At 42.5% G+C, this 25632-nt stretch overlaps 1 protein-coding gene across 1 annotated transcript in view; it reads left to right on the top strand.

Moving 5' to 3' along the window:
- Positions 1-25632, top strand: part of PPM1H (protein phosphatase, Mg2+/Mn2+ dependent 1H) — a gene marked incomplete at both ends in the record, with an annotated part of 133587 nt that overhangs the window by 86830 nt on the left and 21125 nt on the right. Inside the window, 2 exons of the mRNA XM_080636230.1 lie at positions 8494-8578; positions 15747-15865. Coding sequence (XP_080492356.1) covers positions 8494-8578; positions 15747-15865 — 204 coding nt within the window. The remainder of the gene's footprint in view (positions 1-8493; positions 8579-15746; positions 15866-25632) is intronic.

The following is a 25632-nucleotide window of genomic DNA, read 5'->3' as shown; positions in this document are numbered from 1 at the left end:
ATCCCCTGAATACTGTGAGCTTGCCAGGCAGCCCAGGCCATTCAGTCTTAGCAGCAGCTATGCAGTGTAGTCTGAGCCCTGCTCTGGGGGCTTTTAGCGAAGGCTTCCCTTGTCACTTGTGTGGGTGAATGAAGCAGGACTTAGGTAAAAATTCACTGATGCAGAGTGAGCAGAGAGTGCTGCTTTCAGCTTGATTTTACTTCTCAGTCCAGCTTGTTCCAATATCATGCAACTACCACTGAATTAAGCAGAAAAGCTGAGATTGAAGTAGATGTGATATGTTAGGTGCTAAAAGTCATTCTGGCTTCCTCAGTGGTAAGACAGTGAAGATGGGGAAGGGAGGGAAATGCGTGCTTCTTCCATCTTACGTGGTCAGCCATATCCCAGCCATATTACTGGCAAAATAAACACTGACTTGCACAGCAATGCCTTCATCCACTAAGCCCAGGTTTAGTTGCCATAGTAACTCGTCCTGGAGATGAATGTGATATCCTGGACAGCAGGGAAAAGACTTTCGATTCCACAGATACCAGTCCTGAGGCTCAAAGCTGGCCGCAGAGACGTGACTGCACTTCTTTGTTCATTTCCCTGGCATGGCCTGAGTAATTGGCGGCGTGTTGTTCAGCCCTGATACAGAAATGTGGTGGTGTATCATCATCGCAACCCTGGACCTAGCTGCGTTCAAATGAAGAATACGGTGAAATCATCATGGGCAAAATGAATCCTATGAGGGCAGCAAATCTTCAACCTAAGAATGCTGGGCAGTTTTTGTGTGATAGCAGTATCGCTGTAAACTCTCTGTAATCTGGCTTGTAATAGCTTCCTAGCTACCAGCTGAACTCCTCTCTGGAAGATTGGTGGGTTCAGATGTAAACCAACAGAAAAGTACAAATCAATTACAAAGCATTTTAGTTTAGTTCATTTGCTTTGGTTTAGTGCTGCTGGAACCAGTGTAGATAATATTAGAAGTGTATAGGTAAACATAGAAAGTCAGCACTGATTCAGTAGAAAAAATTACTTTCCTGATTAAACAAGCAAACAACAGAGATCATATGCAATACAGATAGCCAGTGCCATCTGTGGCAGTATGAAAAAATGTGTAATTAGCCCTAAAATGAAACACTTAATAAAGCCAACTGCTAATAATAAGCCAACTGCTAATAATAACTCCATACTTAGATTGCATCAGACCAGCAATACACTTGAGGAACTAAACTGGAGTAGGGAATTCACAGGAGAGTCCCATTGGAATGAAGCTGCAGCTTGCCAAAGAGGCACTGAGAACTGGAAGCATGAAGCTCCTGGGGTCAGAAATGACCAGGCACTGTGTCTTTACCAGGCTGTCTTGCCCAGGCTATCTCCTTTGTAGATAACCTGCAAGCTCAGTGTTATATTTAATTTAAAACTGTACAATGAGTAGTGATGCAGAAACAACTGAAGTAATTTAGTTAGTGTTGGTGCTGTCCAAGTGCTTCTCATTGTTGGATGCAATATACAGGGCAGAGGGGGCTGCCAGGTGTAGCAAATCCCTTTAACTTCTGCTTGCTAAGTTGTTAGTTGAATACATAGGATAGAATATGAGATCAGTTCTAAAAATTCAACTTGTTATTGGTGGCAGTAAGGAAGAAGCTGACTGGCTCAGGTGCTAGTGTAGATGAGAAGTAAGCCATTCCACAGAAATCTATGAATATTATTTTGCTTTGAGAATCAGCTTTTAGTTGCCCATTTGTGATCCTTTATTAAAAATAATACAATTCATTTAGAAAAAAAAAGCACTGCAGTAGTGGCTTTAGAGTATATCAGCAGCCTTATTTTGCCCAGAGGCTTTCTTCACAAGAATTACTAAATAAGCATTAGAAATATAAATATGAATGAATTGGGTAACTGGAAACAATGTAAAGCTCTACACATGTGTGCACCCGACCAGCTCCTATGCTTGTAGGTGCCTCTGAAAGATGATTTTTAGTGTTTCTTGCAGGGACTGGATTTCATAGTTTCTTTCCCTGGTTCATTTCAAAGGCAGGAACAGGTTCTCATGTTGCCACAGGGGAGGTGTGACATGCTTGGATCCATGCTGGTGCGAGGACATGAAAAAGGGGCCCTGAATGAAATACCTGGGAACACCTGGCAGCTGTCTTGTTGAAGCAGGGATGTACTTGGCAGTTGTGCTGCAGTTTTTAACCCTCAGAGCAGCCAGGGTGGCTGGCAGTCTGCAAAAGGCCTTAGCAGCAAGTTTGGGAGGGTTCTTCATTGTTCCTGCAGGAAACGCTGAAGCATACTCCTATAGGAAGTTACTTTTGCAGTACTTCACCAAGGCAAGTTCTTGCACCTTTTGTTGGCTTCAGGGAGCTGAAGATGGCCCAGGCGATGAACGAATGGGTCCGAGCAGCCTGCTTTAAGCAGGGTGTACACAATTAGACTGCATTGTGACAGGAAGAGCTACAAGCAGGAAGAGTGTGTTCCCTCTGAGGCTGGCTTGCTTTGGCTGGAAAAGAAAATGATCCAGTGTTTCTATTCTGTCACAATATTTCTGTGGACAGCCTGATGTTTGTGCTGAAAAAATGTGAAGACACCAGGGTGGCAGGACTGTTGAGTGGCAGTAGATGGAAAACAAGGACTGAGGCAATTTTCATTCCCTTGCCCCCCTCCCTGGGTTGTTGCTTGTTTTATTCTTGGTAGCGATGCCGAGTAGGAGTTGGGGCATTTTTGAAACATCTCTTGGGTATTGCAGGTGGGAGGTGGCCAGGGTGTTTTTTCCATTGGTGTTGCTGAGGGTTGCTACTTTCACCTCTGAGTTTTATGGTGATGGATATGTCATCACTGGGACCTGTTTTAATGCCAGCTAAACATTATATAATGGTTTGTTTCACTATCCCCAGCCTGCCTTAATTCATAAAATTAAGGAAATCATTTAAAGGCTTTGCACTGTAGTTCCATGATTATTGCCAGTGCAGTGAGGTGTTTGTTCACCTGGTTTCTAAAGAAACATTGAGAAATGAGTCTGCATGGGACTAAGGGAGAGTAATTCAGTCCATAATAAGTGAAACCAAGGTGCCAGGGCTGAATGTATTAAAAGTCATCAGTAATCACGATGGCTGTAAGTTCCAGTACTTCACTTAAAGAGAACAGAAACACTTTTTGGTTATTTTTTAATCTTTTTATAATAATCTTCTGTAATTTCTTAGCAATTAAGAAAACATAAACATAAACCTGTTTGTAGCTCACCAGACATTAGCATTATTCTTCCTTGGCTTCTTTAAATATATGCATTTAGTTACCATAGTAAACAAGTACCCATGTAGGCTGATTTCATAGTCTACATTTTTTTTTCTCAGCTATTTTGTGACACACCTAATTAAAATCTACTGCTTGGTTCCCCTTTCAATGTGGTAAAACCTTGCCTTATTCTTTCTGTCAGTTTAATCCCTCTTTCTTTTCCATTGACACATTTCTAATACCCCTTCAGACAGGCCAGACAGTTCTGCTTCATCTGTACTGAATCCACAATGCTTAACACCTTTTGACAAAATAGATACATCCTCCCTGTGGCTTGGAATTGATATACACTGTCAAAAAGGGTTTTCCAAATGGTCTCTCTCTGTCACCTTTACCAGATTTTTGTCCTCTGTTGTAGAAATGTGCAGTTTAATGTTGTGTTTCAAATAATTTTTGGCTGAAAAAATGTGTAATGGAATCAGGGTGTCCCCTGAATACTCCTAGGAGTATCGTAGGAGATGCCTCTTTGTTTTGAGCACCAGAATCCCAATAGACCCATGACAGCAGTGAAATTACACTTTTGACCTTGTTCACTAAAGTGTTTCTTTCTCTGTATGATTAAATGAGAGTAACTAACAATAGCTTCCTCTAAAATGTATGAGTTTCCCTCTGTTTTTTCTCTTAAGAAACTCAGAAAGGATGCTGTGTAATTCTGAGCTGATTGTGTTCTTCACAAAAGAAGAATAAAGAAAACAAACCCAAACCCTGATTGATTCAAGGAGAGGTGGCTGGTTTATTTATATTTAAAATGCAAAGCAATTGATACGTTAGTATTTAAGCCAGTGGTGTTGTTACATCCTGAGTGTGACAGCAGCAGTAAAACACAGCAGCAGATTTTTACCCTTTTGTTGCTTCCTTCACCACACTTTTTAAAAGGGGATGTATACTAAAGCACCAATTAAGTCTTTAAAGTATTGAATCTGAATATAGAAAATAACCATATACTTAAGGTTCTCTGTGAATTTGGACTGTGATCATGGACTATGCAGTTTATGTCAATTCAAAAGATAAATGTTGTATTTTCTGTAGATTTACATGCAGCCTTTTAAGTTTCTGGTGTTTCTTTGCATTTGCTTATGACTGGCACAGGCCACTGCAGGATGTGCTATATCTGCCAGTCCCACCTTACACACCGAAGCGCTGGCACATCTCTTGCTCCACACTTAGTTACTCAAGGCACGGCTTCTCTGGATCAGAAAAACTCAGTGAAGTAGCTTGAGGAGATCAGATTCTTAATACTTCCATTTTAGGCTACTTCAGCTGTGTTTTGGGGACTTATTTTTGCCCAATATATTCCTGTTTTCTGTTAATATTTATCAGGTTTGGATTAATGAACATACTTTTTTAGTCATGCAGAGCACATATCTGTGAAATGCAGGGGCAAGTACAATCCTGTAGTTCATGTGGGTGGAGAATTACATAGCTTGGTTCAAGATGAAGGGAAATCTCCAGGTTTTTTAGAAGGAATCAAAATAAGTGATTTAATGGCCTCCATGGCCTCAAGACTGAGAGCAGTTTCTCCTGTTTGCTCACTGTGGAAGATGCTGCGTAGAGAGAGCATCAGAGCCACAGAGCTTGGAGGGTGATACACTGAGGGGGCTGCAGATCTGCAACTCCCAGTTTCCTATGCTGCCAAAAACCCTTTTGTTTTTCAATTACTGCTTCATTGGTGATATAAATTAATGACTGGTATGGGTCTGAAGCAACCTTGTCAGCAGAGAATATTTGGTTGGTGTTGACATACTTGTTCCCTGCAAACATGAATCATCTGTCTGCCTTTGGCAGGCTCACCCTGTGGCTCTGCTATAATGTGTTTCACCAGTGTGGCTGAAATTAAAATGTCACTATTAAACATGGCAGAATCGGATGCTCTCTGGGCACTGCATCTCTTCAAGTTCCTCTTGCTTCCTGTGTAGCTATTTCTGACAGTTTAATAGGACAGCTGTATTCTGGTATAAAATAATACATTCATATTTCCACAATGCACGGGGAGCTAAATGCTTTCAGAGCACTATTTCATGGTGTACATGCATCTTTCATGCGCGGCAGAAGCAGTAACGTTCACATAGCACCATGTTGCTGCTTAGTCCATTAGGAAGCATAAAGTCAAAATTAATTGTCCTGCACAACCGTATAGAGTGGGTCTCTAAAAGCAGTTGCTGGGCTGTTTGTGGCTGCTGCGTCAGCCAGGCTCCCTCCCTGTGAGCAGTTATTGACTTTGGGCTATTGAATTCAGGGCTCTGGAGGTTGCTTGGTGGGAAAAGCCTTCAGTCAGTGCTTGGCAGCTCTGTCACTGCGAGGTCATGGAAAGGGCAGTTCAGTCTCCAAACCCAATTAGGGCCTGATTCGGCATCTCTTCAATCACAGGGGAAAAGCCCACTGAGTAGGGTGGCTCCCGGACCAGGCTTTCGCACCCAGCCTCTCCAGTGAGACGGCTGATGAGCGTCTCCATTTTTGTCACTGGGGCTGTCAGAAATATGCTTTGCTGTCATGAGATGGCTGACCAGCTAGTGCAGAAAGGTAAAGAGCCTGGTAAGAAGGTAATGAGCCCACCACAGTTGAATTCAGACCAGTAACCTGTACGTGCATGTCTGCATCCCTCCCGTTACTCATATCTAGAGCTGTCCAAGTCCTCGGATCAAATCATTCGACTCTTATGAGCAGCTGTAACTTTCAAGTTGAATAAAGTCCAACTGCTGAAAACATTAATGAAAAACATAAAACTGAGGCTGTGTTTTATCAGGTATCAACAGCATTGCTTTAATTCCCCCCTCCAAAGATTATTTTTTCTTGTGCTGGGTTGTGCTTTTCATCCCAGGTGGCTGCAATTTCTAGTGAAAATAAGTTGAGCCATGAAAGGTTGACCCACTCGCCTCTGAATTGCTTTTTATATGATGTGAGTCCCTCAGGGCCCAATTCTACCCATAGAAGTGAGAATGATAGCTATCAACGTATATAGGAAGTATGTCAGTGTGGACAAAGAAAAAGGTGAACCCAGACTGGTCTGAGTGGTCTTTAAAATATGGATTTCCTGTGGAAATGGTGATTAAAGGGAAAGCAAAGGATAATTAGAAAATTAGCCTTACACACTAGCAGTTATATCAGTGTGTGTTTTTATATTGGCTCTTTTAGACAAGCACGCAATCAGCAGATCCCTTATGATTCTCTTAAACTGGAGTGTAAAATTTGGTTAGTGTCTGATCAGCTCCTTTGATCACCCTACTCTAGACTGTTGCCAGAGTACTTATGCTGTACTAAACTCACAGTCCCCTTAAATGGAGGCTTACTCAAGTGAGTCGAATTACATATGGAAAGGCTATAAAAACTGTTCACTGTCTTTGAGTAAATGAGCCTGGTTCAAAGCTGAATACCTTACATATTGCAAAACTAAAAGCAAAGGTGTTGCAGAAAAGAGGTTTAAGTGGTTTAATTTTTAAATGGCTCTCTCAGAAATCCGAAGAAACTTTTAAGCAAACCTTTATTATTTTTAGTTGGACCAGCATTTCTATAAGCCTGTAATGTACTCAAAAAGGGAAAAAAACTCCATCAAAAATTCTGCACAAATTTCTCTTCAGAAATTAATGAGTTACCACCACCACGTCTGTCTCATTTCAAGCACACAATATTGTTTTTAATTGTAGCAGTGGAGGGCCAGTGGGAGTCGTCAGTATGTACGTTGCACTCCTGCCACCTGTAATTTCTACACAGGATTATTTGCAAGGGAGCACTGGAAGTCCTGGAGCAGTAAATTTGTTATCTGTCAAAGCAGAGCTGTTTTCCCCTCATCAGTAGTGCCTTTTCCCACCTCTCCCATCGTAGCTCCATCCTGTACCTGTCTGTTCTTTGCCATGTGAATCTCAGACATGTGAACAGTTCCTTTCCTCTCTGATAATGCTCTTTCCTTTTGCATACCAGCTATGCAGATGATCATTTGGAGAAAATTTTAGTTCAATATCTTATCTGGAATATTTGGAAAGATATCTCGTGCCACTAATTTTGCAAAGCTGGTCTGTACCTAGGCTGGTTTTCTCAAGATGCCTGTGTTTTGAATTTAGACGTTAGTTTTTCAGTCATTGTGTGTCTGCCATATTTGCTGGATGCATTGCAGTGCCATCAGAATACCTGGCATAGAAACAGTGCCATCAAATTGATAAAATAATCAAGAGAAGTAAGTGAGCATGTAAATATCACGTCAAGGGGATGAAAAGATCACAGAAAGGAGGCCATTTAAAACATATAGAAACTGGAATCCAAGTGACAGTTGTTTTTTTTATCTGCACCAAAGCCTGGTACACTGCTACTATCCAAACACTGAATTAATCTACTGATAGTTGAGAAACAGCTCCAAAACAGGCATTAAAATCTTTGGGATGGTATATAGTTCATCTAGCTCTTCAAAAGCACCAAGCGTTACTGTACTTACAGAGCTGTGTAAATAATGGAAAGATAAAAGAACCCAGTTCTGTGAGTGAATACATGAGTGTAGAATGCGGTAGGAATACTGGGTAAACTCTTCCTCTTGTGACTGTGTTTCAGCCAGTGGTGTTACACCAGGGAAGAATCTGGCTGTATTTTTCATGCAGCATAGCAGATTGTTAAGAGGCAACAGGCAGGTGCTTGAGAGAATTTCCTCTGCCGTTTGCAGTAGTGTATGTAAAATTTGGCTAATCTGTAGTCATTCCATTAGCTGTCATCTTCCAGCATGTAACTAGTTAAATTTGTGTTAAACAGGATTTGCTTTGCCTTTTCCATTTGCTGCTGGAGTAGAAATGTTCTGACATGACATATGACCAATCAATAATTGGAAAGTGCTTGCATGAGTCATTTGAAGCCAGTAGTTTAGACAGTGTCAGCCACAACTGGGATTAAAACCTGCAAAGAGTTGTTCTACAATCAGTGATTCTGCAGCATCTCCTCTGAGTGTCTGCATTTCACTTAATAAGGATACCCTGTAGACATCAACTGAAATAACTCTTGCCTTTGTTGCTTGGATGTTTTTGTAAGCTCTGAAATGAACTTGGCATATACAAATATACTTTATTATCCAGCCTAAAGGATGCAGAGCAGGAATTACTATCCTGTTCTGCTGGCGGCTTCAGTAGAAAAGAAATGGCTTTATTTTGCTATGACTGAAAAGAATAAGAGCGTGACCATACCCTTTGGTTTTAATTTTTTTTTCTTTTTTTCTGTACTGATAATGTTTTATTACTCTTACAGGGCTATAATAATCCGAAACGGTGAAGTTATTCCAATGTCTTCAGAATTCACTCCAGAGACTGAACGCCAGCGACTTCAATATCTGGTAAGAGACCTGAGGACCATATCAGGTGCTGCTGATGACAAGCATTGCCCAGTAATATCTGTGGTTCATACAAATGCTGCTGAGTTACTATGGCTTACTGAAGGAACATATACCCACTGACCACCAGTGACCCACCATGTATGTCTTCTAGCCATCAGTAAATGTGGAGAAAAGCCTGGTGGTGCAAATCCTGATGAAAAGAGCCTTGCCTCTTCTGTGAAGGCCATTAATTAGTATGGCAGTGCTCGTGTACCTTGTTTAGCTGCAGACCTTCAGCAGGTCATTGATGTTGGATAATGAGAGCTCAAACATAGAGCTAACAAGCCACAGAGGTATTTCAATCCATCCCAGTGTTTAGCATGTGACAGTATAAAATATCACAGACTGCTTTTTGTGTGTAGATGATATTGCAGGGTTTTATTCATTTGCTCTTAATAGTATGCCAATAGTATCTCAATCAGGGAAAAGATATCCAACTTTGAGATGATGTCAGTGAGCATTAGTAGCTGCAAGATAGGGCGGGTGAAGAAAGACTAGTTGTATTTAGTGTAGCAGCACCCATAAAGGGAGAAGATGACTAGCTGAGGACATGTGGAATGCTTTATACACCAAGTTGGCTGATAAGCTGCCCAAGAAACAGAAGTCAGAATGCATGGTGGTGTTTATCATGCAATAATCTTGTTTTTCTTTGAGCTTTTCATTGATGGTTGAATCAGTCATTTGAAATTGGCTGGGTGTTTGTTGAGGCATCATTCCTGATGTAACTAAGAGTTTTCTTTTGTGCTTCTTCTGGTCTCTGCTTTTTTCCTTTTAGAAAGCTTTAGAAAGTTTAAGCCAAGGCATGCCCACTGTCACCTTCAGCTGACAAGAGGTGGACAGGCAAGTGTAGTGGCATTGCCTGGTCTTCAAGTATCTCTTATATTAAGACTGGCCCAAGCACTGTGATTTGAGAGTAGGCAAAATGCCAGTGGTGGAAGACAGAGGTGGAACGTTTTAAAGAAAAAATTCAAATGTTTCCACAATTGTCATGTTTGATTTTTAGTCAGGTTCACTGGCTTAAAGATGAAAATTTCAAAGGAAATAGTGCTGTGGGAGTATTTGTATTCAGAGAACCAAATGGAATAGAGGCCTAATAAATATTTACAATTCAGTTACATTTAAAATAATTTGTTTGCCTTTAAAATAAAAGGTATCTTTAATATCTAGGGAGTCTGCTACTTCTGTAGGAAATACAGATAAAACATTGCCTACAAGGGATTTTTTTCTCTTTTGATGTCCTTTCTAGCTTGTGTTTGAAAACAGCAGCTGATATGAAAAGCCTTTCTGCTGCTTCATTTGGAAAATCCCTTTACCTTTGTTTGTTTATTTTAATTCAGTATGTAACAAGTGTGCCAGATCTGTGGGTATCATGTTCAAAGGAAATACATGCAGGGCAGCGAGAGTGTGAAACAAAATTAGAGAGAATTTCAAATGTAACATTTCATAAGTAACATTTTTTACTGTAGTAAAAAAAAAAGAAAAGACCCAAAATTTGTTACAAAGTTGGCATAAACATTACGCTCAAGAGGTTGCGTCTGTCTTACTGATTAGATCCCAAATAATTCTCCTTACTCACCTTGGCTGTGCACAGGTTCTGCTATCAGTCTATTGCACCATCAACATCTCTCTTCTGCTGTTCTTGTCTGAAAGTTAGTTACTTTGGATTTATTTTCTTGTTTGTAGTTAAAGCTGATTTTTTTGTTTGTTTCAGATGTGTTGCACTGCTCTTCCTGCACAGTAGGAAGAAAATCACTTAATCATTTCAGCATTAATGTTTTACTTGGTAAACACAGAGATACTGTTCACTGTGGGGAAGTTACTGCACAGGCAAAGGGAGGGTATGGATTTACAGCCTGCAGGCTTCTTAGTGTTGGTTCCCTGTGCAGTAGACACTGTTAGCACAGTCAGGGCAAATAAGCTTTCCTCTGCCTTTAGTGCCTATTATTTGCTTTGGCCACACAGGATGTTAGTTTAGGTCCTCTTTCCTGGGCTTTTGTTTCCATGTGCAAAGAAGTCTGCAGGATAATGAGTTGTTCAGATCACGTGAGCATTTCTATATGAAGTTCTCCAGCCTAGTCTTAGACAAAACTGTGCTTCAGCTAGTACTGGTTGAGTAACTGGAGGGATGGGAGATGGACATACATGTTTTCCCTATCCAGCTCCCATTTTAGTGCAATTTTATTAACATGTATCCAAGAATGGCCTTGGGCATAGGCATCTGGCATGGCAAACTCAAAAGAACAAGTTGTCTACCCAGTCATTGTAACTTTTGAACAGCCTTGGGCATGGTCATCCCTCTGTCTCCACCTGCACCCTTTCTTTTTTGCAGTGAGATAGCATAGAGCTGCAGATTTCAGGTAGGCCATATGGCAGAGGCAGTCTTCTGTGTCAGGGAACTTGCAAGAGTATTGCTGAAGGCATTTGATCCTTCAGTCAGAAAGCACTTAAGATGTAAGGCATGAAAGTGTTGCACCAGTATTGCCTTGGTCCTTTGGCTTCTGCACCATACTGCTTCTGTTCCATGGGCGAGCATTCATGAACCTCCTTTTCTTTTGAATTTTTGTGTCTGCCTTTTCTTTTTAGCACTGTGTCAGGAGAGCTCCACACAATGCCTACTCCAGGACATCCCTGGCTTCCGTATCAGTGTATCTTGAGCAAAAACAAAATCCAGTGTTGACTGGGAACTGCTGCGTTACATTCAGCAGTTGTGCAGGCAATGACTGCCAGAAGCAATTTTCCTTTCATCTTCTGAGACTATTAATTTCAGTCATGATAGTCTAAATTGGAACAGTAAATGGCATAGATTTTGTTACTTATTTCTTTGGAAAACATGTTCAAAATGAATGATGTATGAATGTATTGCAGATGAGTGTATTTCTCTTAGTTATCAAAGTTGCACTTTGAAGATGTCATGTGAGGTCAGCATGGTGTTACTGCATACTGTGTCCATGTGTGTAGCCAGGCAGTGCCCCAAAAAGTTCACAGCTCAGACCAAAGTTGGTGCATTAGCGATAAGAGGCAAGGCTTTACCACTAGTAGAGAATGAGTGGCCAGTAGTGGCTGTGAGTTGTAGATGCTCTTTGTATTTGGCACTATTCAGACAAAGGTTCATGAGCCCGGACAAGCATGTGTTCAAAGAAGACTTCTTCTTATTTCATCGTTCAGGCAAGGGTTAAGTGATGCTAACTTACCTGCTGAAGGATGTCTGGGGAACCCGGCCTGAAGAGGAAATGAACCTAGATCTCCCAAATGTTGGTTCAGTGCTTCAGTTACAAGTCAGATGCATGTTAATTCTTTGTGGCTCCCTGCATCACCCAGCATAGGATTGCTTTGGCCATCTGACACACTGCATGATGCTGTGGCAAAACAGATGTGTGGATTTATGGAAAGGGTCCTGGCATGTCGTAAGAGGAGAGACCAATCCAGGGACTGATTTGGCTCCCATTTTCCTCTTCTTATTCTACCACCACCTCTTTTAGTTTTAACTTCTGTTTGTCTTAAACATGTCCATATGATAATGGCTGAGTAATTCACTAAACTTCTGGATGCATTGTGCTGTGCATGCTGTTGTGAGCATCAGTCCCATATAGTAGAATATCCTGTTGGAGAAAATGGCACAATATGATAAGAGGGTAAAGTTGTAAGAAATAGTGGACATAGGGGAAAACAGCATTTCTGAAAATAACACAAAATACAGTGAAACTGCTAGTGCTGGTGATGTCCCAGAGCAGTGCATACTGGAGGAGCTGGAAAAGGCATCAGCAGACCTTATTGAGGTATGATAAGATACATGCAGTGTTCCCTGCCACCTAATTAACTGACACACTACTGTGTTAGTCTGAGTTTATCTTGATTTCATGTTTGCTTTGCTGATCACCAGGAAACAGCAGGAAGTAAATGGCATTTTCAAAGAAATGTGACTAATATTTCCTTGAGCAGGCTCCATTTTAAGCAGCTAATACTGAATGTAATACATCCAGGCACAAAATACACCATAAAATGGTAGAGTACCACAAACACATGGTGCAGACTGTGCCAGATTTATGCCAAAAAACTGTGATAGCTTCTGAAAGAAAAATGGTGGCAAATACTGCAGTTCCATGACACAGAATAACAATATTGTCTGAACATACCTTATAAGGATATACAAAGTGTTTGATAGGCACTCTTCTTTAAATTTTAAGTTCTCTGAATGGTGTTTCTGATCTGAGGTTCTTGCAAATTGAGGTTAAGCAAAAGATAAAAAATATGCTGCCTCATCAGTGATGAAATTCTGATAGTCAGTTCACTTCGTATTTTGTTTCTCCTTTGATCACTTGAGGGGATTTCGTGGTGTCTGCTTGTATATCTACTTGAAAGATCTGTAGATTTTTAAAGCCTTGCTTTTTGTTCATTCTCTGGTTCTGCTGCCCAGCATAGGTTGATCGGGGTGGAGAAGAGTTCTGTCTTATGGTGACTGGAGAACAGTTCTCAACAAGCCTGACTGGAAGTTGCAGCTGAGTTTTATAGTAGAACGTTGTTCTCTCTGCAGAATCACCAGTGAAGTATCAAAAATAACTGTTCAAAAGGGTAAAAAATGCAGAAAATTAGGGGGGAGTGGGAAGAAGCCCAACAAAAATCCCTATTTCTTCCCATAAGAATTCAGCTCACAGGCACCAGAAGCTCCAAATTGCTCTTTTCCCTCTGTTCCACTGACGCCAAAAAATATTAGAATCAAGTTAAGATCCCTGGATTGTAAATCAAGCATTGAGGCTTGGCTGCAGAAGAGAAATCTTACTTGAACATTAGCAGTCCACTGGCAACTCTGCCAGCTTTATTAATCTTATTTCACTTGTGACCTCAGACTTTCCATTTGAGTAAATCTTTATGAAATGCAGTCTCTCCCAATTGCTTTACTTTTTCAATAAGGAAAATTCTTGTTTTCAAGGGGAAAATTATGAAAGCCTGTAACTTTTTCTCTTCTCAACCTGTGATCCAGCAATAGGTAATCTCGTAATTCAGAGGTTAAATAGGTTAATTTTGATGTCAGGTATGAGTCTTTTTTGCTTTAAATAAGGTGGCTTGTTTTGTAATCTGGTGACGGTAGTCTTTAGCTAGAAGTGGTTTGTAATGATTTAATCAAGATAGGCTGTGCATTTTTAATAGTGAACTGAATTGCACTTTCAAAGCAGACTGACTTCATTGTTTACAATACCATAGACTAGAAAGAATTGAAAAAAATACCCCCAAAAAGCCCAGCTTTCTGCAGTCAGGGTGTAGCAATACATCAAACAAATGATTAGGGATGTTCCATCTTTTTTGCGACTGGAATGAAAATAAATAAAAATTAGAAGTTCACATGTACTTTTAAATCAAGAATCCAGAGTTCTGGAAGTATGAGAAACCTCATCTGGACTGATACTGCTAGACCTCTCAGAAGTCACTAGTGCTTTTCAGCCATTTCTGTAATGAGGAACAGTGATCCAATTTAGAGGGTCCTTGAAAACAATCTTTGCTTTGGGGAGGGGACCTTGGCTGACTGTAGACTGCAGGAAAAAAAATTTAATTCCCTTAACTGTACATGGAGAGAGAATTTGGTGTAGCTCCAGTTCCAGGAAGGGATCACAAAGTCAAGATCACACTTGTGTGCTTGAGAGACACCTCTTGAAAGCAATCTTTTTGGTTACACACAGCAATCTCGCTCACCCTGTTTCAGCTGAGCTCAAGGTGTTTTCTGGAAGGATGTCTGGCGATGAGAAGAGGGACAAGCTGATGGAGGGTTAGTGTTGTGATGTGCTGAGCCTGATCCAACTCCTATTAAATTGAGTGGGAGCAGGCTCGGCCCTTAAATGCAGGAAATATTTTATTGTGAACTATCTGCATGATAGCTGCCAGGTAGATCAATAAGGGCTTCCACTGCTTCCTGTCGCTCACCTTTGATGAGCACTTGATTTATGACAAACCCACAAAGTAAAGCCAGCTCATTTGGTCTGCCCTGACAGCAGCTGCTGCTGGAGATAAGACAGACTTTATTGCCTTAACTGGCTGGATAAGGAAAAAGAGTTAGCTGCAGAAAGGTTAAGAAACACAACTTTTTTCAGTTCCCTTGCCAGTTCGACTGTGGCTTCAGAAGTGCTTGCTCACGATGTGGCACTGCGAAGAGAGGAAGAAAGGCTTATTTATGCAAATACTAAAGAAAAATATGTGAAGTTTATTTTGGAAATAAGTAATACAGTATGTTTAGGATTACACTATCGTATCAGGTGATCTGGGTATAAATCCAAACCAGAAATTTGTGCAGTGGACAAAGAGCTTTGCAATGCTCTCAAGTACAGTCAGCTCTGCAGAACGTGAGCCTTGGGCATGGCTCTGGCAAAGAGGCCTCCCAGCATCTGCAAAGCAGCACACCAGAAAGGACAGCAGCTGCATTTGAACACTAACACCATCAAAAACATTAGTTGCAGTTGTGACACACAAAACTACTGCTGTTTTTCTTAAAGTCAATTCTGCATGAAGGAAGTAGTTTTTAGAAAACAAGAAGAGACATTGCTCTGCAACTCGTGTTTATTTCCAGTGTCGCATGTGATGGGATGCAGCACACTGAGCAGGTAAAAGAGAACATATTTCTCAAGGCAGTGACAATTAAAACGTGGTAGTAGTATTAGGTTTTGTATGTTGTTGGTGTAGCTGAACTGGGAGTCAAAAACTTGAGCTTCACTCCACATGCATCCCTCCAAATCTCTGCTTGCTCCATGGATATGTCCTTTGATCATTCCCTTCTCTCACGTAGCTGACTTAGAAAAGGAGATGTGTTCTGTTTTATGAAGCCCTGCAGTCTCCTTCAGGGTCAGTGGATGGCATGTAGTGTAGAGATCCCAAATGTTGAGGAGCAGGGAGAAGTGAAGGATTTTGAGGGCAAGAGGACTGCTCCCTGTAAGGCTGCTGCTGGACACCCACAGTATCAGAACTGGTGTATGTGCACATTGTTGGCTGAAGCAAAACTCGCAATCTTTCTTGTTTAGGAAGGAAGGGGGGGAACATGAATGGGAAGGGAGCTGGAAGGGGTGGTAATACTACCTCATTAAACATAGATGATGTCTTTTTTTTTGTGATGTCTGTGTGGTATCTGTGGCTTGGTTTCTCTCCACAGGCTTACATGCAGCCGCACTTGCTGGGAAATGAGTTCACGCATTTAGAGTTTCCACGGAGGGTGCAGCGCAAGGAAGTTGGAAAGAGGATGCTCTACCGTGACTTCAACATGACCGGCTGGTAAGAATGTGTCCTTCTCAGCAGGGGGTCTGACTTCTTCCCAACCAATGCCTGCATTGTACCTGTCTTTGATTAGTGTAAACTCCATCAAGCATGGAGGTGTACCCCTGTGTACTGAAGGGAAAGGTATTTCCTTCTTTCAGATGTATTTTTCTTTTGAAAGTTAACATTTTAAATAAATTGACCTGCCTCCAGAGTTAGGACCTTGTTTCATTTTAATGTGGGAGCACTCAAAGCAGAGCAAACACATAAAAGGGAGGACATGCCAAGGGATCTTCCTGAAAGCTAAACAACTTCTCTATCTTGGAAATAGCTTTTTATAATATCTGGATCAGTGAGACCTCATGCCTTTGCATGCCAAGGAGTGCTTGAAGAAGAGAAGAGCTGCCTCCCATACTCCAGTGCAGCTGACCCCTGATTTGGGTAACCCTTGAGGAATTCTTCTAAAGAGGGGCCTATCTGAATAAAAGTCATAGCCCTCTTAAAATGAAAAGGCTTGAATGAACAGCATTGACTTAATGAAGCGAAGACAGGAAGAACGATGATTTTTTTGTCTCTTGCTAATTGTCTTCATTGTTCTGTGTCTGTTCAAGAGACTCCTTCTCAAGTGACTCCCACTCACTTAGAGAAGCCCTTATCCTTGCTGTTGTGGGCTCTGTGTATAAGCTATAAAGGCAAAAACCCTATAAATACATAGTCTTTACTGCCACGCTGTTTGTGTTTTACCATCCTTAGCAAATGTCCTTTCAAGAAGGAAAAGAATGGAGAGGGTTAAAAAGCCTCCAAACTTTTTTTGGTTTGGAGACCATACCCCACATGCTTCTGATTTGTCCCATACTTTATAGGCCATAAATATAATGATGTGTTAATGGCAGAGTGATGATCTAATTTAATGTTACCTGGAGTGTTTGTGCAGAACATCTTAATCTGGGAATAACCATCATTGTCCGTCATCTTGAACAGCTGCTACTAGAATGCGCAGTCTCACCCTGAGAATGATGACTTCACATTTTAGAAAGGCTACGGGCATGAGCAAAAGAATAGGAAACAAAATAAGAACATTGGATCAACTGAGGTCTTCAACAACAAAACATTTGGAACATCATGAGACATTCTACCAGTTTCTGCAAAGGGAGTTTTCTTACTAAACTCCCGGATGTCTCTGAAGGCATCAGTAAAGCATGTCTTCGTGAAGACTTCCAAATGTTCTTTCTCAAGATGTGAGATGCTATTGAAGGGGAAAGGGGTGGGAGGAAGGGAAGCCTTCTAATTTAGGGGTGAGCTACAGGAGTATCGTGGGCCAAGATCTTCCTTAGGGGAGGGTAAGAGCAGATTACTTTCATTATGGTTGGAAGGCAGAGAGGGTTTCTCGAGCTCTGTGGGAGTTGTTTTGCATTTCCCTGGTTGGTTAGTGGTCTGGAAAGAAAATGAGGTTAAAATGGTTGAAGTTGCAGCATTGGCCGGTGACACCACAGCTCTTTTCCTAGTAATCAAGAAAGGCCATGAGGAACAGTAAAGAATTAAGTTATTTACATGAATGGGCATCATAATGATCAAATTTGGTGTTGATACATACCAAGTAAAGCAGGAAGATGGAAAAATAATTATTAGTGCACACTAGAGGTTGCAGTTGAACTTGAGAGCCCTGTCAAGAAGCTCAGTGGAAGTTCTGCTTACTGTGATTATTTATTTTTTTCCCCAGTCAGAATCACTAGTGGAATGTTGGGATGCGTACAGGGCTGGAATAGTTAAAAATTAAACTAACAGGTAATTCTGTATGTCAGTTTGTACCTCATTTATGGATCTATGCATAGCACTTCACCTTACTCAAAATGATTATTACATAGCTAATAGTGTTTGGCATTAGAGGAAAGATAAATAAGAAGGAATGCAAATTTTAAATGTAGAATAATTAGTAAGAGCTTGGGTAAGCCTAACTGGATTGCAGATTTGATTCAGTGTTATTGTTTTTCCGTACTGGTGCATGAACTCTTAACTCTAGCATATGGCAGGGGAGAGAAGAGAGTTGATTTTCCTGTTGATTTGTCTGCATTTCCTGAAGTGTAGGATACGTGTTGATCCAGTTCCTGATTCTGATATACTCAATACAGCAATTGCCACCAGTATAGTACAAATATGCCTAGCTGTAAGCAGCTATTGCGGAATAAATACTTAAACTGTGACTTGAAAATTCAAGTCTGAATTCACCTCAGTGTTGTCCCAGAAAGAGATGGCCTGTGCCAAGCAAAAGCATGTGGAGACTGTGATGAGGCTACCTCTCCTTGCTGTTCCTTTTGACTTCTGTTTGGAAGTAGAAAATGGGAGCTATGTTTTAGTTCTGAATAAAAGAATTGAAATCTTTTAGCTGTTCCATATCCCACAGCTAGCACATCAGTTGCCTCTTTGTTTGCTTGCATCAGGATAATGAAATGGTGAGGGAATTTTGCTCTATCACCATGAATTTATCTAAATCAGAGGCCTTCTAAATAAGGATCCATTTCTTTTTGCAGGGTGTTTGCCCAAGAGAATCTTGTTTTCCATCAAATTGTGTGCAGTGATCTCCTAAGCAGAGGAGAGGCAATCTGCTTCAATTTATCCAAAAGTCTAGGTCAATTTTTATGTTTGAGATTGTGGGCAAGACGTTTGATTTCCAGTTTGGTGGGCCTTCAGAGGTGATGGTTGAGGTGGCTGGTGTTTCACAGCGGTTGTTTTACACTTCAAGGGTTTTGCTTCTGCTTTCTTCGCTTTCTAATTCCTAGATTTAAGTGATGCATGAGGACCCAGAGGCCAAGGACATGTCTGTTCTGCATTTGTTGTTAAGGACAATATCTATCATGGAGAATAAATTAGCATATATATTCCTTTTCTAGAAAACATCAGATGGAGCTTTGGCCAGCCAGAGCTTGGTACGCTAAAACACGGCCAAACTTTTATCACTTTCAATTTGGAAGATCAATTGTCTAAACCTTTTTTTGGTCAGTGACTTCACCATGTGTTGACATTTGCATGTATGTGTAGAGAGGTGCGGGTGATGTTAGGAAGAAACGGCCACTCTGACACTTAATTACTGAATCCTTTAGTGAGAGGGTGTAAACTCTCTCCTATGATGTTTCCTCAGGAAAATGAGCTGGTTTATTTTAAAATTCAGGACACTTTCTGTGTTTTGTGTTAGAAGCTGTATGGCTCATTTTTTTTCCTTCGTTTTTCCCTTCTCCTGTGCTCTGGAGCTTCTCAGAGACTCAACAATGGCTTGACTTGCCCAGATTGTTTGGATTACAAAAGGTTATTGTCTTTGGGTTTGTCATAATGCATTTGGCCTTTTCTTTTTTTTTTTTTTTCCCTTTTCTTTCTTCTTCTATTTTTTTTTTTTTTTTTTTTCCTCATGTGAAGTTTCCACACTGGCTTTGTCTCAACAGCCCACAGTGGTAGCAGAGCTGCCAAGTTTCCCCACAGCGTTAGGACAACCACTGATCCAGCAATGTGTACCGCATCACTGGTCCAGGCTGCCTGTAACTGCTCTGAGACCAGCCTTTCCTTTCTCCCTCTTTGTCTGCCACCCTTTTGGATTTCTCTGCAGTGGCAGTTGGGATGAGAAATCCACTGTATTAAATGTATCTAAAATAAATCCCATTTAGGTGGGAGCTGACTGCGAGCTGCCCCTCCTGTCCCCTCGCCCCACATGCTTTGTGGTTGGGCAACCATTGCAAAATGCGTACTAGAGCTGGCAAGGCATCTTAAGAGCTGTGTCTCCTGCTGAACAAGCCTCCGAGCTGTCTCGAGCCATAATTTGCTGGCAGACATCCGTGTTACTGACAGCCTTTCACAGCTGGGTCTCTGGTCTGGGGTTTTCAGGCCCATGGCTTGCAGAGGTTAAACTTGTACCAGGAAGAGGGTATTTCTGGTGGCTTTGACAAGTCCTGGCAACAGAAGCGTCAGGGAAGACTCAGTGGCCATGTAAGCGAAGCGCTGCCAGTGCTAAAAAGGGGTGAAGGTCGCTTGCAGTAGAAATATATGGGCGGGAAAGGCAGGCCTGATGGTTACTGCTCCTATAAAGTACTGCACAGAATTAGTACTCTCTGTCTCTGCCTTTTATTTGAAAGTTAAGACATGATTGGTCAGGTTTTCTTTACTCACGGGTATATCCACTGTGAACAATTGTGAAGTACTTTGCTCTGACTATATCATAGACATCTTCCCAAAACCTGGTTTACTGTGTTGCTCACTGGCACAAAGGTTCCTTCCCAGGTTTCTCCTGTCAGCCTCCCGTGGGACTGCAGGAGCCACACGGTGCTGCACTTAACTAAAGTCATCCAGAAGACACTACCAACTGATATCAGCTTTGATAGTTTCAGAGTTAATTTCTTTGCTCCTCTTTGGAATGCGAACAGCAGCCTTTCTGCTGCTTGTGTTGAAGTAGAGTTCTTTGAAGGCTTATTTCCAGATCACAGCTTTAGCTTTCTTACTTGATTTTAGGGTGGCAAGACAGCCCTAGATAACAAGTCTGTTTTTTGACCTGATTGCTGGTGCCTTCCTTTGCTTTCCAGGAGTACACAGAGCTGAGCTGCATCCTGTCAAAAACATCCTGAGCTGGCTTAGTACCCACCACATATTATGGGCTGAAGCCCAAGGCAAGCCAGTGAGGGCATTCGGTGCTGCCTCTGATCACACTGCATGCACGACAGCAGTGGAGCCCTCACCAGCTCCATGGGGCAAGGGGGTACTGTGGCACACGGTCAGCACCCGAGGGTCAGCCAGTGCCAGGGAGTCGCCTGCCTGCATGATTTATTCCAAAGCAGGGAGGCTGGTGTCCTGGGGCAAGCGCTAAGCAAAACCCATTTTATTCTAGAGTCAATATTGTCCACTGCCTGGAAAGCTGCCAGCCTGCTCTGTGCTCACCCTTTTCTTTCCAACAGGGAATGTCTTTCAGCCCCGAAGCATCTGATTAAAAAAGCAACTTCACTTTTCAAGCCATTTTATTTTGTTTGGGATGGATGCCTTTTGCTTTCATTGTGCAGCCCGCCTTGCCGTCTGCGGTTCAGACTTCAGCTCACAAAACCCAGGCTCTCATTAATCACTTATTGGGGATCCAGAATGCCCCGGTGAGAGCCAACATACATGTTTTGCTTGGTAATGCACGAGCTGATTTGAGCAAATATTGCCAACGCAGCCACTATCTTATTCTTTATTGCTGGGCTCGATGTCCTTTGACAGCGTGTTCAGGTAGCCTGCCCGAGGAGTGCCTGAGCAGATTGAGAAATGCCACAGAAATGCTTTATGGAGCAGGCGCCCGCACTGTGCCCCCCTTTAATATAAATTGATTTATTGAATCAAGTGCAGAAGCCCTGCTACAGAAACCTCGGGCTATATTCTCTGGAGAACCACCTAATAAAACAGCCCCAACTGACACTCCTCATTAGCTTTTCCACTGATCCCAAGGCAGTATTTAAAGTGACAGTGTCCCTCTTTTCGGCCTGAATTTATCTGCTGGCAAATGCCTGTGGGTCTAATTAGCTTAGTATTATTAGTCTTATTCAGATAAGCTGCATTTCCTAGCAGCTTGATTCCAACTTGTAAAAAGTAATTGGAAGTCTGCAAGCCCTGTGCCGTAACCTGCTTGATTGCGCCTTTTAGCCAAATTCATGTAATTTACAAAAAGTCATCCTTTCTCCCCCCTCCCCTTTTAATTGAGCGTTTTTGTCTAGTGGAACCCTCTGTGCTGCTTCTGTTGAAATCCTGGCTGTATTGTTGTGTTCGAGACCTCAGCCGTACCCTTTGTACAGTCGCCAGGGAGAGATCAAATTTTAATTTCATAATTACTTCACAAGAAAGCAGCCTTTTCCCCAGTCATGCCTGGTATTAATTTCCTCCCAGCAACTTAGATTTTCATAATTTAATGATTATGGGCCACCTTTGCAGCACTGGGCCTTTCTGGAGAAGAGAGAGATAGGATATCATTTTTGCAGCAGAAACCATAATCTATGGCCCCTTGCTTTTTGTCTTTGCTCTTGTCTCTCATTGCAAGGTAGCCAGGAGCACGATGGGACTTGCCTCTTCAGTGCAAGCAAGCAGAGCAGCTTGCTGGGTTGTGCCTGGGTGTCTGGGGCACAGCTCAGCAATGATGAATGGCTGTTTGCAATGTGCATGTTATGCATCTTCTCAAGATTTGCAGCCCTCACTGCAGGAGCAGCGGGAGGTGAGAGCTGACCTGCTGTGTACAGCACGTCTCCTGACAGTGACAAATGGCTCTTCTCCCCAAGTGCACACATGCCGCAAGAGCTGAGCCAGTGTCTTTGGGGCAGGAGAAAGCAGAAACAAGAAAGTAATAGTGCTGCAACAGAAGAGAGAACTGGTCTAGGATAAAGCTCTTCAGGGCCAAGCGAGTGTGACAAGAATGAGGTTGGTCTGAGTCCCATCCTACAGGAGCATCTCCTTCTGGTAGCAGTGCATCTAAGGCCTGTCCCTTCACAGCTGTGCATTTCTGCTTGGGCTTTGCCTTGGCACTAGATCAGGTACTGCATATCAAGGACAAACAAAAGGCTCCCAGTCTGTTTTATCAGAAAGAAACTAAGCTGAAATGAGGTTATCTTCAATCTGAAAACCCAAGCAAAACCACTTCTTCCTCCTGGTAAGGTCAAGTCTCTTCCCCTGCTCCTATTTTCTCTGGCTTCCCCAGCTGCACAAATTTGACATAACCTCATCTGGGTCACTAGGAAATCCTCTTTCTTTCTGTTGCCACCCGGAACTGACCTACGGCTCTGCTCCTTACTAAGAGGAGTCCCTTTGCTTCTCAGAGGAGCTTTCAGCACTGCTGTGGTATAGTGAGGTCTCTGCTTGCTGCGTCTCATTGCCTGCCCTATCCTATGCTACAGTGATCATCTTTCCCAGAAGAGTTTGCTTCCTGATTCCTTCTTAACAGCAATCTCCTTTCCTTTTAGAAGATCCCAGCTAGCAAGTGTGGAGCAGGGGCTGCAAAGTTAACATTCTCCCATCTGCCTCACCACATCCTTTTAACAAGCAACACATCAAAATGTGAATTTACAAACAGTTTTTCCATCCATCACAGTGCATTAAGCCCATAGGGTTAGAATCATAGAATCATAGAATAGTTAGGGTTGGAAAGGACCTTAAGATCATCTAGTTCCAACCCCCCTGCCATGGGCAGGGACACCTCACACTAAACCATGCCACCCAAGGCTCTGTCCAACCTGGCCTTGGACACCGCCAAGGATGGAGCACTCACAAGCTCCCTGGGCAACCCATTCCAGTGCCTCACCACCCTTACAGTAAAAAACTTCTTCCTTATATCCAATCTAAACTTCCCCTGTTTAAGTTTTAACCCGTTACCCCTTGTCCTGTCACTACAGTCCCTGATGAACAGTCCATCCCCAGCATCCTTGTAGGCCCCCTTCAGATACTGGAAGGCTGCTATGAGGTCCCAGTGCAGCCTTCTCTTCTCCAGGCTGAACAACCCCAACTTTCCCAGCCTATCTTCATAGGGGAGGTGCTCCAGTCCCCTCATCATCCTCGTGGCCCTCCTCTGGACTTGTTCCAACAGTTCCATGTCCTTTTTATGTTGAGAACACCAGAACTGCACACAATACTCCAAGTGAGGTCTCACGAGAGCAGAGTAGAGGGGCAGGATCACCTCCTTCGACCTGCTGGTCATGTTCCTTTTGATGCAGCCCAGGATACAGTTGGCTTTCTGGGCTGCGAGCGCACACTGAAGCCGGCTCATGTTCATTTTCTCACCGACCAACACCCCGAGGTCCTTCTCTGCAGGGCTGCTCTGAATCTCTTCTCTGCCCAACCTGTAGCCGTGCCTGGGATTGCTCTGACCCAGGTGTAGGACCTTGCACTTGGCATGGTTAAACTTCATCAGGTTGGCATCAGCCCACCTCACAAGCGTGTCGAGGTCCCTCTGGATGGCATCCCTTCCCTCCAGCGTATCAACCGAACCACACAGCTTGGTGTCATCAGCAAACTTGCTGAGGGCACACTCAATCCCACTGTCCATGTCACCAACAAAGATGTTGAACAAGACTGGTCCCAACACCGATCCCTGAGGGACACCACTCGTTACCGGTCTCCAGCCGGACATCGAGCCATTGACCACAACTCTTTGCATGCAGCCATCCAGCCAGTTCTTTATCCACCGAATGGTCCACCCATCAAATTGATGTCTCTCCAATTTAGAGACAAGGATGTCGTGTGGGACAGCGTCAAACGCTTTGCACAAATCCAGGTAGATGACGTCAACTGCTCTGCCCCTGTTCATCGGTTTCGTAACCCCATCATAGAAGGCCACCAAATTGGTCAGGCAGGATTTCCCCTTAGTGAAGCCATGCTGGCTGTCACCAACCACCTCCTTGTTTTTCATGTGCCTTAGCATGCCTTCCAGGAGAATCTGCTCCAAGAGTTTGCCAGGCACAGAGGTGAGACTGACTGGTCTGTAATTCCCCGGGTCATCCATTTTTCCCCTTCTTGAAAATGAGGGTTATATTTCCCTTTTTCCAGTCATCAGGAACCTCAGCCTACTTCCCTTACGCCTCTATCTCCAGAGAAAATGCTGACAAACTTTCCTGTTTGTCTTTTAGAAGAGATGAAGTAAATTTTAAGAAGCACTCAAGACAACAAATTCATTGGGGAGAAAAGAAAGAGTTGGCCTGGTGAGACTGTGGCAGAACATGGACCGACTTGATGTGCAGCTGCAGTATCTGCACATGCTTTCTGTCACTCATTAGTGGAAGCTCAAGTGGTCGCCAGCAGTGAATGAAAGTGCTCACAGTACACTTGCTCTATCCCTCCCAGCCTCCTGAGCAAAAAAGTAGCAGGAGAGAGTGCTTATAAATAGCCCCATAGTTTTTTGTCCTTTTGGGGGGCAAGGACCTATCTAGATCCTTAGCCACCCCCTCCAGCGACTTTTCCTCCACCACTTTCTTTTAATGCTCTATTGGAAGTGAATGGAATAAAAAATCAGCCACCTTCCAAAAAGTGCCTGAGAAAACATGCTGGTGCTTGAATCTTTAAAATGGGCTGGCCAAGATGGATAGAGTTTGTTTTACTTAGGAATTACTTCCACAGGAGTACTTGGTGGGGGGGGATACAGCCTCTCCAAAGTCCAGACTCTGTGTTAGGGCTATATATGTCAGTGAAGGCTCCCTGGATATCCAGAGCTCACCTAACAGTCTGATTTGACCAAGCCAGAGATCATATGTATGTACAGGTCATGCTGAAATACTTTATTTTTTGTCATCCGTAGACGAGTAGGCAGAACTGGGATTTGCAGAATGACACATTGTACAGTTTCAGGTTCACAAGAAGGAGTTTCTGAATTTCCTGTGAAAAACATGTATTTTAAAACTTATATATTTTCTTCTATATCTGGAAGAAACCCTATGACAGTATCTTGGTTTAGAGTAGATCTTTCCCTAAAAACTGTTTTGTGCATATGTGCACATCTGTAGCTGATTTGCATTTGCCACCATCTTTTCTCTTAACAAACATTGCCATAACTCATGTACTTCTATTATCTTTGTTTATCATCGTTTTCCTCATTAAACTGTATGTCAGATGAGAAGTAAGGGAAAGCTACTGAGGCACTGGAACATTAAAGCTCACCGACCTAGAGGGTACTTGGTATCAAATAGCGCTGCCTGGATTTAGAGATCCTGATTCTGCAGAAGCACATACGTGTAAGGACATTTTTAAAAGGTTATGGCTTATCGAGAGATAAATTGCATCATTTTCAGTGGCTCTGTGCCTAACTT

This window comes from Psittacula echo (genome assembly GCF_963264785.1).
Source record: "Psittacula echo genome assembly, chromosome: 1".
Lineage (NCBI taxonomy): Eukaryota > Metazoa > Chordata > Aves > Psittaciformes > Psittacidae > Psittacula > Psittacula echo.
The sequence above is the reverse complement of the archived record's forward strand: the minus strand, read 5'-3'. Positions and strand labels throughout refer to the sequence as shown.